This window comes from Sinocyclocheilus rhinocerous, unplaced genomic scaffold (genome assembly GCF_001515625.1).
Source record: "Sinocyclocheilus rhinocerous isolate Xijiao unplaced genomic scaffold, SAMN03320098_v1.1 scaffold3366, whole genome shotgun sequence".
Classification (NCBI taxonomy): Eukaryota; Metazoa; Chordata; class Actinopteri; order Cypriniformes; family Cyprinidae; genus Sinocyclocheilus; species Sinocyclocheilus rhinocerous.
In genome coordinates this window covers 60,272-73,052 of record NW_015637533.1, presented here as the reverse complement: position 1 = coordinate 73,052, position 12,781 = coordinate 60,272, and the positions used below count along the sequence as shown (strand labels likewise).

Sequence of the window (12,781 nt, the reverse complement as noted above, 5' to 3'; positions counted from 1 at the left end):
TCACCTTTATTTATAAAGCGCTTTTAACAATACAGATTGTATCAAAGCAGCTTTACAGTATTAAATAGGAAAATAGTGTCATCATGTGTGTGTGTGTGTGTGCTCGAGTGACATCATGAGTGTGTGTGTGTGTGTGTGTGTGTGTGTGTGTGTGTGATGAATCTGTGTGTGTTTACAGGGTGACAGCGGTGGTCCGCTGGTCTGCGAGGGGGACGATGGCCGCTGGTCTCTGTATGGTTTGACCTCCTGGGGGTCTGTGTGTTTCTCTAAGGTCCTGGGACCTGGCGTCTATGCCAATGTGACGCACTTCACTGAGTGGATCGAGAGACAGATTTACCTGCGCACGTTTAACCTGCTGTAGTTGAACATACACACTCATAAACACACACACACTCACAATCACTTACAGTCACTTACATGTGCACACACACACATTCACACACGTGCACGCTCTCACACACACATATTCACTCACACACGCTCACACTTGCACACACACACATTCACACACGTGCACGCTCTCACACACACACACACACACATATTCACTCACACACGCTCACAGCTGGAGATGAACTGCGCTTGAACAAGGAGAACAAGACATCTGTGAATCTGCTACACTGATCATTCCAAAAAGAGAGAGTGTGTGAGTGTGTGTGTGTGTGTGTGTGTGTGTGAGTGGTGTCAGTTGTTTTGGTCTGTATGACAAGCACCTCTCTTCGTCTCACTGTGGCAGTAGCATCTCTAGCACTCCAGAGGGCGATGGTGTTTCCTACAGCAGATGTGTTCATTATCAGGCAGCTGCTGTAAACATGTGGACAGTTACACTAACCTGTTGCTCCGCCATGACAGTAGTTGAGCTGAAACAGAAACAACGCTAAACCAGCACTTATAGACTCAAGCTGCGTTATATATTGTGTTCTGACACGTTTCAGAACGAAAAACAACGCGAGAAACCGACCTTCTGTAACGTGAAGCGTCTGTGATCACAAACTTCAGATAATCACACAATCATTTGCTCACTTATAAACACCACAGACTGAAACAGACACTAGTAAGTGTGTGTGTGTGTGTGTGTGTGTGTTCGGCCTGCTTCACACTTCCTGCATCTGCAGCACGTCAGCAAAACAACAGCTATCATCAGTAGATGTTCACTTACACTGTTTTTGCTGCATTACAGAAACTACACTGATTTCTGGGTTACTACATTTATAAACAGCCATAATAAATAACAAAGTATATCTTTTATTGTTATTAAAACCGTGATTGTCACAAAAATCAATTTACACGAGGAGGGGCATCAGAATTACTCTGATATTTGAGCTGTAAACTGAGTAGAGTTTGTGTCTGTCACTGTAGCCGTCTGGTGTTTTGTGAGGGACTGTGCTGGTCAGCGGGTCTGTAGTGTGTAAATCTGCTGGTGCTGCAGGTGTGCGACTGTCAAACAGGCTTCACTATTTCACACCTGGTCAAAGGGCTCCTGCTGCTCACTTTCCTCTCTGCGTTCTCTCTGCTGCTATTGGTTGGTTCTGTAAATGGGCGGGACCTTCGAAGCAATGATGTTCTCTGATGGTTTGTGTTGTTGATGTGTTCTAGGATTCTCTCGTGTGTTAAACGTGTTTGTGTTTTACTATTATCATGCTTCGTATGACTGTGTGTCACGAGCTTCTGCCTTCAGTGCAACATTCCGTCTGTTTTCATTTTTTAAAGAATATTTTTCTACTGATTTATGCACATAAAGCAGTAAATCTGAACTCTGATGTACTATGTTTTTAATGCTCTGTAGATATAGTTCACATTTGTGTAAAAATGCGCATTAAAGATTTCTATCCATTATGTTAACTGGTTGTTTTTGCTTTTAGAGATTGGTCTTTCTGTCTGTAATCTCTGAGTCTGTCCTCGTTATTCTGAGATTTGGCCCAAATTAAACAAACTTTATACTTACATATCTCTTTATATAAATATTTTTGCAGTAAAAAAAAAGAAAAGAAAAGTGAAGTAGTTGTTTAATGGCAGCGTTTGCAGACAAAATTAAGAGCAGATTTTTGCACATAAGATGTAATATTTATTTAAACAAATATATTTTTCCTTTTTGAGTTGTTTTTTTTTCTTTTCCTGAATATGAAGTAATTCTTCAATTAATCCCTAAATGCAAAAACCTTGAATGCTGAAAGAAAATATGAAACACCAAATGCATGAAAGCAGAATAAACAGAATCATGTAATAGAGATGAATCATATGATGCATGAACAAATGTTCTCACACAGTGTTATTAGACTGATTTATTCTGTGGTTTCATGAACTCTCCGCCCCTGTGGAGGCTGTTCTCAGACACACACACACACAGAGAGACAGCTCCTCCTGTGTGCAGATAGACAGGCACACACACACACACACACAGAGAGAGAGAGAGACAGACAGACAGGTGTCTTCTTCACAGCGAATCATGTCCTCATCAAGAAACTCCTCAAACTTCAACCACACCAACAGGTTCGCGCAGCCTCCGTGGCGCGTGGCGCTCTGGTCGCTCGCGTTCGCGCTGGTTCTGCTGGTGGCCGTGACCGGGAACCTGATCGTCATCTGGATCATCGTGGCGCACAAGAGGATGAGGACCGTCACCAACTACTTTCTGCTCAATCTCGCGGTGTCTGACGTGTGCGTGGCCGCGCTCAACGCGCTGGTGAACTTCGTGTACGGAGCGCACGGGGACTGGTACTTCAGCAGCGCGTACTGCCGCTTCCAGAACTTCTACCCGGTGACCGCCGTGTTCACCAGCATCTACTCGATGAGCGCCATCGCCTTAGACAGGTGTGACACACTCTCACACACACTCACACACACACACACACACACACTCACACACACACTCATGTTAGTGTGATATGAGTGCAGTCTTCATGAATATCTGCAGATACTGATGATGCCATTTACAGTTTTTCTCAGTCGCTTTGGTGCATTTCTCAAATCATCCTTAATATTTGCAAAAAAGTACGTGCATTTTCTCAAAACAATTCATACAAACAGCAGCACACAATGTGTATAACAGTGCACTCTGTTAGTATTACCTGATGTAAACTATGGCAGCAGTTTGGACGACAGTTACTGTATTGAAATGCTGAAGGCTGCACTTCTTCTGTATGCCATATATCCATTTCAAAAGTACAAATTTACACATTACTGTGCGTAGGATACTGATTGAAAGAGACTGGATAGGATTCACAGTTACACTTTACTAGTGGTCTGACAAAAAAAACACATTACAACGTCATTGTGATATAGAAAAGAAATATGGGCACAAAGGCGAAAATACAAAATCAGAAAGGCAAACACAGGAAACACTCCTTATGAAGAACTTTGCTTTTGCATGCAGCACTTTATGAGGAATTGCAGTGCAGTCTGTCTATATATGCTTTCCATTTGAAGGTTCATGAGCTGGTTTATCATTAGCTGATCTACATTCTCTTCATTAGTGAAAGTCAAGATTCACCTCCACAATTCATGGCAAATTTACAAAAAGTCTAATAGCAACTGATAATGTAGGAAACCGCTGACAAATGTACATAATCAGTTGCATGAATGTACCAAAGCAATCGCAACTTGTTCAAAAGAATAAGAAACTGCTTTTATGATGTGCACAAGTGACTAGATGATGTGGAGGTTGTACAAGTAGTTTTGAGAATTTCATTTCTGATCTGAGAAATGCACCAAAGCCACTGAGAAAAACTGCAAGATTCTCTTCCACTCTTCTTTTGCACTTTCCAACTGATTCTGGCCAAAGAGAATCTGCTCAAATTAGGTTGAACTCTTTGTCCTGCCTCTGTCATTCCACACAAACTGCGTTTTAGTGAGTAAGAATGTGTTTGCATGTGTGAGACATTTGCACAGATGGGCGAATATAATCGTCTGATTTTGGAAATGTGACCAATTACATTTGCTTCAAGCACCCAGTTTGTGCTCGTCTAAAAATTTAAATTAATAGCTTACATTTACAAAATGCCTACAATAGCAGAAATGAGCCTTTTTAATGAACATAAAGGTCCATGATTAATACAATTTTGTATGAAATGAAAATGTTTAATGAAAATATTTAAGAGATTGTTGTTCAATTTAGTTTTATTCATACATTATTATATCCATATTCTAATGGGTTTTCACTGGGTTTTGCATGATTATTTGATTCGTTTGTAGTGTGGGTTTGCTTAAGTGCACTAAAAACAAACATTTTGACGCGTGTGCTCCAAATGGACCCACAACCGAATCAGTTTATGCATAAGGAAATTAATTGATTCATCAACTCCACATGAGACGCCAAGGTTTGAGTGCTTCAAAACTTCTCACCACTGGTTCCCGGTGGTTTAGAGGACAGTTACTCCCCTGTCGTTTCAAAGATTTGGGAGGCGAAACTATAAACATATGACGTGTAAAATGTGCCACTTCTAAGGTATGAGGTGTGATTTGTGCATCTACTTTGCTAACTAAGCAGCCAATCGTCACTTACCTTGCGGTGAACAGAAGCCGTGACCAATGACGTCAGGTTAGAAGCGCATTAGAAGATGTCTGTTAAAGATCGCTTCATCTGGAAAGCGTAAAATAAACTGCATAAATAATTTCCTATGAATGTTTTTCTTTCTTTCTGTGAGCACTGTTTATAATTCGCTTACCAAGCAATATCACCTAAAAATCAATAATAAATAATGTAGGCTTATTCAGTGACTAACATGGAGCGTTTCTCCGAATATATTCACAGTAACTACTGTTTAAATAAAATATTAGAATATAATGTTAATCAGAGCACATGTGAACTTACTGGTAATAATTAATGGAACACGTCTCTAAAGAAGAGAAGAATTCACTGCCTAATATCTGAAAAGTAGATCAGCAGATGTCTATTATTTCAGAATTCTTTTTGGGGTTTTTTCTCGTCATACAGCTTCTCATTACAAGAGCACTTTGTTCATATCGATAGCCTATATATTGATAAATAAGTAAAGGAATTGTAACATAAAAAGCTCTGCCATATTTAAAATAATAAAGTTTTTCAGAGATTGAAGGAGGATGCCGTTCCCCTAAAAAATAATGAACATTAACAAGGGTTTTCACTATAGAGGAATTATTATTTTTATTATGTTTTATCTTGATTGCAAAGTTTGGAAGGAGACTGAATAAAACAACTTATAGAACAAACACATCAACCTATACTAATTGATCTTAGACACTGACAAATGTTTAGTTTAAAGCAGTCGAGTCTTTTTTGGCACAAATGGAACCTCATACATCTGCATGCCTGAATTGGTGAAAAGAATGATTGCTCCCACCTTCTTAAAAAGAAAGGTTCCAAAATGGGGTTTTCACTGTGACGCCACGGAAGAACTGTTTTTGCCTCCCAAAGAACCTTTCAGTCCACAGTTCCTAAAAGAGGCATTTTTTTCTTAGTGTGAAGAACATTTTAATAATCTAAAGAATCTTTTTCCACAGTAACTAGAGGTCGACCGACTGATCGGCACACAAACTCTGTACTGCGAGTTTTTCCAGGTTGCGTCTGCTGTCATTAGTACGAGAGCGAGAGCGCCCTCTAGAGGCGAATCACTGAGGCCTCCTGCTGTTTGTTTTGACACGTGACACTGCACACTACAGAGAGGGACACTTCAGAAGTCGATTTAAAACAGAAAATTAAACAATGTGTATACCGTATACTGTAGTACATGTTTTCATGTCATTATAAAGTAAATCATTTGTTGACTAGATGCTACATTAGTGGAGAAAGAGCAGCAGTATGTCCACTCTTCAAATCCTGTTTCAAAAACTCATCTCTTCTCCTTGGCTTTTAATATGTGACCCTGGAGCACAAAACCAGTCATAAGGATCAATTTTTTGAAATTGAGATTTATGCATCATCTGAAAGCTGAATAAATAAGCGTTGCATTGATGTATGGTTTGTTAGGATCAGACAATATTTGGCTGAGATACAACTATTTGAAAATCTGGAATCTGAGGGTGCAAAAAAATCTAAATATTGAGAAAATCATCTTTAAAGTTGTCCAAATGAAGTTCTTAGCAATGCATATTACTAATCAAAAATTAAGTTTTGATATATTTACGGTAGGACATTTACAAAATATCTTCATGGAACATGATCTTTACTTAATATCCTAATGATTTTTGGCATAAAAGAAAAATGGATAATTTTGACCCATACAATGTATTGTTGGCTATTGCTACAAATATACCCCAGCGACTTAAGACCGCTTTTGTGCTCCAGGGTCATAAATGTGGCTGTGTTTGGTTCTTTCATGTTTTTAATTTGTTTGTTGCTCATTCATTGTGTATTTTTATTCTTTTATTGTGCAGCACTTTGGTCGGCCGTATCCGTGCTTAAATGTGCCTTAGAAATAAACGAACTAAATACAGAACTTGAACATTCCAACCTAGTTATAATTATCGGTAAAATCCACTCTCGGTCAGCCTCTATAAAGAACCTTTTGTGCGATGGAAAGATGTTGAAGGTGCTTCATGCAACCATCGATGCCAATAAAGAACCTTTATTCTTAAGATGTACAGGTGAAAAACATCCAGGTCACTTCCTGTGTCACTTCCTCTTTGATCAGGTACATGGCGATCATCCACCCGATGAAGCCACGCCTCTCAGCAACAGCCACGAAAGGCGTGATCGCATGCGTGTGGATTCTGGCTGCGTTTCTGGCGTTTCCACTCTGCTTCTATTCCATAACCGAAGTGAGGCCGCACAGGACGGTGTGCTACGTGGCCTGGCCGCGGCGCGACGACGACGCCTTCATGTGAGAGACAGACAGCTGTCGTTTCCATTGAGTGTGAACCCTCTGTTCCCTGTCACAGGTTGATTTGCATGTGTGTGTTTGTTAGATATCACGTGATCGTGGCGGTGCTGGTGTATCTCCTGCCTCTGGTGCTCATGGCTGCCACCTACAGCAGGGTCGGACTCACGCTGTGGGGCGGAGGATTTCCAGGACGCTCCTCAGAAAACCTCCAGGGTCACCTGCAGGCCAAGAGAAAGGTGCTTGTGCTCTTCTGCTGATCTTCTCATGTATCGTCCATATCTGCGTTTGTTCATTTAGAACAGTGGTTCTCAACCGGGGCTTAAATTAATAAACTAGAGGCTAAAGTTAGTGAACAAACTCTGATGTTTGAATGGACAGCTATGTCAAACGAGCGAAAGCACATGTTGTTCGGTGTTCTGGAGCTGAACTATGGCTTATATTCTATTGAGTGATTGCTAGGGTGCTGTGTGGTTGCTAGGGCGTGGCTAGACAGTTGTCAGGCAGTCTGAGTCCAAAGAGCCCACCTGTTTGTCTCTACAATGTTCTGAACCAGAGATATTCCTCTCATCCTTTTCAATGGAAGTCTATGGGGTGGTTGTTAGGGTGTGGCTAGGAGGTTGAGATGTCACTATTTATAGTCTGCTTGCTAGTCTGAGTCAAATGAGGCCTGCTTGAAGTCTCCTGTCCAATATGAAGTCAGTTTTGTCATAATTACAGCAGAAATACTGGTAATATTTTAGCCTATTTGATTTTTTTAAATGTAGTTGGCTGCACACATGTGTGTATGTGTGTGTTCTCAGTTTTATGGCCAAAGTTGTTGTGATGTTTTTGTAGGTTGTGAAGATGATGGTGATCGTGGTGGTAGCATTTGCCATCTGTTGGCTTCCATATCATGTGTATTTCATCGTAACGAGCTTCAACCGGAAGCTGAAGAGGATCAAGTCGATCCAGCAGGTGTATCTGTCAGTGCTGTGGCTCTCCATGAGCTCCTCCATGTACAACCCCATCATCTACTGCTGCCTCAACAGCAGGTACCGCTCACACACAAACATCACCGAATGCATACATTTAAATATGTATTTTAGATATGATTTACATTTGCATTTACAATTTACGATATGTTCTTCTTAAAGTTCACTTTTGTAGCAAACTAACGTGTCATTAACTCTTTCCCTGCCAGCGGTTTTTAAAAAAGTTGCCAGCCACCGCCAACATTTTTTATCTTTTTCACAAAATTGGCATGGCCCCCAGAATAATTTGTAGTATGAATATCTGAACATATGCTATATGTTAAAAGAAAGAACAGAGCCTCTGCTTAAAAAAAAAAGTTTTATTCTAGCTTCATGCATTCTTTCTATCAACACTTGGATGTGGGTAAGTTTAATAAAATAAAAAAAAGCAACATTTTGAAAAAAAGAAAGGAAAACAGTGTTTTTGTGAAAGACTACGTCTGGATCAGATTCAGATTGATGATCAAAACACAGATGGAGTAGATCGATTCCATCAACACCCCAAAGCTTCACAGTCCTAAACCACTTGCTGGGTCGACATTTCATTCAGTAACATTAGGCCGTTTTGATTTATATGCTGTTTAATGTTTCATGATTGCATTATTTTACATATGCATCTGCTTAGAAGACCTCCTACCGTATAACAGTGAAAAAACAGAAAGATGTAAAATTCTGTTAATGGTGGAGCTGGATTCGTCTGAAAGAAGAAAGTCATATACACCTAGGATGACTTGAGGGTGAGTAATTTATGGGCTAATTTTCATTTTTGGGTGAACTAACCCTTTAACACTAAATGGCCTTCATGAGGTAAATGTAATATCAAGTGCTGTTCCCCAGCTGTTTTATCTCGCTCGCGTTTCTGCCGCAGGTTCCGCGCAGGCTTCAAGCGGGTGTTTCGCTGGTGTCCCTTCATTCACGTGTCGGACAGTGACGAGCTGGAGCTCCAGAGCACCCGTTTCCAGCAGAACCGCCAGAGCAGCCTGTACACGGTCACGCGTGTGGAGTCCTGCCCCGACGCTCACACTAACCCCAGCAGACGCAAGAACTCCAGCACAAGCCGCCGCAGCAGCCTCATGGGCCAATCACGGCCCTCCGCACGGCCCTCGCTCAACGGGGGTCTCCACGGCAACCCCGCGAGCACCAGCGATCAGGAGCTCAGCTGAGAGCCGCCGCAGAACACTGGGTTGAGAGCCGACGGCGGCGCAGAAACTACAGGACAGCTTCACCTTCACCAGCTATGTGTACTTCAGCTCATATATAAAATAACCCGGCACACATATGAAACTGAACACTTGGAGGACACACACCGCCCCGCCTGCTGATGTTAGGACAGTTCAACTTTATTTGATGGTCCCCTTTAGACAACTATAATTAACTTTGCAACTACATGTCAACTAACTCTCATTAGAGTATTAGTAGATTGTTAGGTTAGGGTTAGTAGAATAAGTGGACATGTACTTGCAAAGTTACATATAGTCAACAGAGTGTTTAAAGGTGACCATCAAAGTAAAGTGTTAGAGTAGAGTTAACAGGGTTAGGATTAGGGTTGAGTTGTAACGGGCTGTAACGCTGCTACAGATTCAGAATCCAGTGAAGTAACTGCATGTACGTTGCATTTTCAGACACCGTAATTCAGATGACAGCTAGGTGATCACATTTCGAGTTCTTCGCTAATATTGAGCACACAGCTGCACACATGTCCTCTCATTCTGTAGCTGTGTGCCAATTCAGAGGCTGCATTTTCAGACCGAATGCATCAGATGTGGCGTTTCTGGACCATGAAGGATATATCAGATGGGTCCTTCACAGCACAGACTATCCCAACATTCATTGTGCGGCAATTTTTTTGGCTTTTAAAGGTGCACTATGTAATATTGCAGCTAGCAGTTAAAATGCCCCCTTCTCCTCACTCATACAGGTTTTCAGATTGAGGATACGTAACAGGAACGAGCGAAAAGGAAGGCAACGAGCCTTACCCTGTAAGTTGATGAGTTGATTTATCGCGTTTTAATATTCCTCTGCTCATAGAGATTTTTAGATGGATGCCGAGGCTTTTTAGTTTGGGTAGAATCTACGATCTCTGACCCAGTTCATTTGCTCACTTCTGTGGCTGCAATACGCTCTGTTTTCCACCAACTGGCAACCTGGGCTATTGAAATACTATTGGGTACTATTGGGCAGTGGGCGGAGTCACGCAGTAGAATAACTGGCTCATTTCAAAGTAGAATACCTGGCTGTAGCATTGTTTTTCAGAGAAACAAGTATGTGAACTTAGCACGTTTCCTTACATTTTATGGTATTTTTATGCTTTAGTACAGTCAAAAAAATTACATACAGCACCTTTAAGTGCAAGTATTGGGTTTCAACTTAATCAAATATCTAAAGTTAGAAAAAAAATGTTGCTGTAATGTCTTACTAAGATGCAATTTTATAGATTATTTATACTTTATTATGCAGATAAGTGGACAAAGGTGAGCATAATTAAACAAGTAGTGAACCCTGTTTTGTTTTCAGTCCAATTGCTTATCAGTGGCAGCTGTCGCTGTTGCTAGCTGAGTCTGACAAGAGCAATCCTATTAGTTTAACAGCACTGGGTTTGACTTTCGCGGCCTTTGAAGGATGCAGCCTCTGAATTGGGACTCAGTTCGTTTAATTGGTCGGGCTCACATGGTAAGATGTCATACATATTGTCTGAGCCACCAATCATACACTCCTGAGTCCTGTTGCATGTTGTTTTTGTAGGTTTGTCATCAGCCGTATATCCATAACCAGCAGTATAATGATAATAATAAAGTGTTGTGCTTCACCCATGTGTCACTGGCTCTGTTGTTAATAACAGTAGTGTTTGTAACTCATTAGGGGTAGGGTTGGTGTAGGGCAATAGAATATACGGTCTGTACAGTAGAAAAACCATTACGCCTATGGAGAGTCCCCACAAGGATAGCTGACCAGACTGTGTGTGTGTGTGTGTGCAGATCTGTATTCACTAGCTATCCAAAAGGTAAATATAAAAACAATGTTTCTGTTGGTAGATTTGCAGGAGAACTGATTTTCTTCATCTTGATTCACTGCTTCACTGGTTCTTTCATGTGTGTGTCGTGTGTCTCTGATCAGGAAAGTCAAACTAAAATGCAGCAGATGAATCTTGTGGTGTTTTTCCAGATGGCACAAGCTTTGCTAACACACCAGATGCTGCACAGACGACAATAACAGTGTGTGTGTGTGTGTGTGTGACATGAGTCATTGCAGTCAACACAGTAACAGAACATTTCTAAGCATTTGCAACATGAATCAAACTCTTGTCGTTATTTATTACTATTCTGCTTCAATCTGATTCAAGCGTGTGTGTGTGTGTGTGTGTGTGTGTGTGTGTGTGTGTGTGTGAACGAGAGATATTCATGATGGTGAAAAGACACTAAGACAGAATGTCATTACACACACACACACTGTCTCACACACACACACACACACACACACACACACACACTGTCTCACACACTCACTCACACTCACACACACACACACACCCTGGCAGGCCGGTGACTATAAATGGAAGTGGTTTGCCGGTCTGGTGATGTTCACACACACGGGCACCGGCGGCTCCGCACATGTCATTCATCACACTCGTGGCACAGACAGCTGGACTATAAACAGGAATAAACAGATGTAAACATCAGTACTATAAAACAAATAGCGTGAGTGATGTGTGACGTTACACACACATCTTCAGCTCAGTGACTGAAGGTTCATCAGATGCTGCTGTGATGAGCAGAGCTCATGTGATGAACACACACTGATTCACACACATCATGTGCTGTGAGACTCGTGTGTGTGTGTGTGTGTGTGTGTGTGTGTGTGTGTGTGTGAATCAGTCGCTGCTTCTCTCAGAGCTTTCAGCAGGTGAGACTGACATTCGTTTTCTTTTTGTTTTATTTGTGTTGTCCATCTGAACAGTAAATTGCTGTTATTGTTGATGTGTGGACCTTTTTACCATATTTTGAGGACAGATTTGCCTCCAGAAGCCTGACAAAACCACCCAACAACTCATTCTGTGTGTGTTAGGGTAAGGTTAAGTGCACTGCTATGACATGAAGTGTTAAAGGTCTCTATATTGTTATTTAAAGTTATGATGTTTAGTTACTGTCAGTGTATCAGTTTAAGAGCCTAAAGTTAACCGTACCATTAACCCTTAATCTGGTTCTCTCAAAGTTTTGAACAAACATTCTTACAGTAGCATTAATAAAGGAATGTTCAAAGTTATTTGGTCTTTAATAATGTTTTCAAACGTTAGCACAAAAATATTATTTATACGTCATTCATTTTTCTGAAGCCTTGTAACTGACATTCATCGGATGGTTTTTGAACGGTTCTAGTTTCAGAATGTTCAGAGACCGTTCAGAGATGATGTTTTCATAACATTAGCAAAACATTCTTAGAATATGTTTTTGTTAGCTGGGCTCTGAACAGTCCGCAGCAGGTGTTTAGTTCATGTTAACAGTTCTAGTTAGTACAGTTTTCCAGTGAAGTGAATGAAGTCACCAGTGAGTTTGTGATCCTGAGAAACAGCTGCAGATTTACCAGATGAATGAATGAATGAATGAATGATTCTGTTGGGGTTAAGAATCAGGTTAGGGTTTGTAAACTTTAGATCAGGCTTCCTCAGATCTGGTCCTGCAGAGTTCAGCTCAAACCCTGATCAAACTCACCTGTCTGTAATGGTCTAGTCCTTCTGGAGAGCTTGATTAGCTTGTTTAGGTGTGTTTGATCAGAGTTTGAGCTGAAATCTGCAGGACAGCGTTTGAGGAACCCCACTTTAGAGAGTTGAGTTACCTAATAATTAATAACTGAACCCTTTTTGTTCCTATAGCTATACATGCTTTAAAAACGTAGGAAATCAGCCGTCGTCTTACGCTCTGGCATTTCTTGTGTGATTTTTTTTTTTTTTTATTGTATTGTATTAAGTTCATATGTACTGTG

General features: G+C 40.9%; 3 protein-coding genes across 4 annotated transcripts in view; all 3 read left to right on the top strand.

Moving 5' to 3' along the window:
- Positions 1 to 431, top strand: part of corin (corin, serine peptidase) — a 36,809-nt gene extending 36,378 nt beyond the window's left edge. The window contains exon 14 of the mRNA XM_016563946.1: positions 179 to 431. Coding sequence (XP_016419432.1) covers positions 179 to 361 — 183 coding nt within the window. The 3' untranslated portion in view covers positions 362 to 431. The remainder of the gene's footprint in view (positions 1 to 178) is intronic.
- A 1,982-nt stretch (positions 432 to 2,413) lies between these two features.
- Positions 2,414 to 9,132, top strand: LOC107748933 (neuromedin-K receptor). Its single transcript, XM_016563948.1, has 5 exons — positions 2,414 to 2,808; positions 6,606 to 6,794; positions 6,880 to 7,030; positions 7,629 to 7,825; positions 8,673 to 9,132. The coding sequence occupies exons 1-5, from the start codon at positions 2,447 to 2,449 to the stop codon at positions 8,965 to 8,967; spliced, it is 1,194 nt and encodes a 397-aa protein (XP_016419434.1). The 5' UTR covers positions 2,414 to 2,446; the 3' UTR covers positions 8,968 to 9,132.
- A 3,436-nt stretch (positions 9,133 to 12,568) lies between these two features.
- The window catches only part of LOC107748927 (mitochondrial sodium/hydrogen exchanger 9B2), a 14,265-nt gene continuing 14,052 nt past the window's right edge, over positions 12,569 to 12,781 (top strand). The window contains exon 1 of one of the 2 annotated variants that reach the window (XM_016563939.1): positions 12,569 to 12,624. The gene's annotated coding sequence lies outside the window, so the exon portion shown is untranslated. The remainder of the gene's footprint in view (positions 12,625 to 12,781) is intronic. The other variant, XM_016563938.1, reaches the window with a different exon arrangement.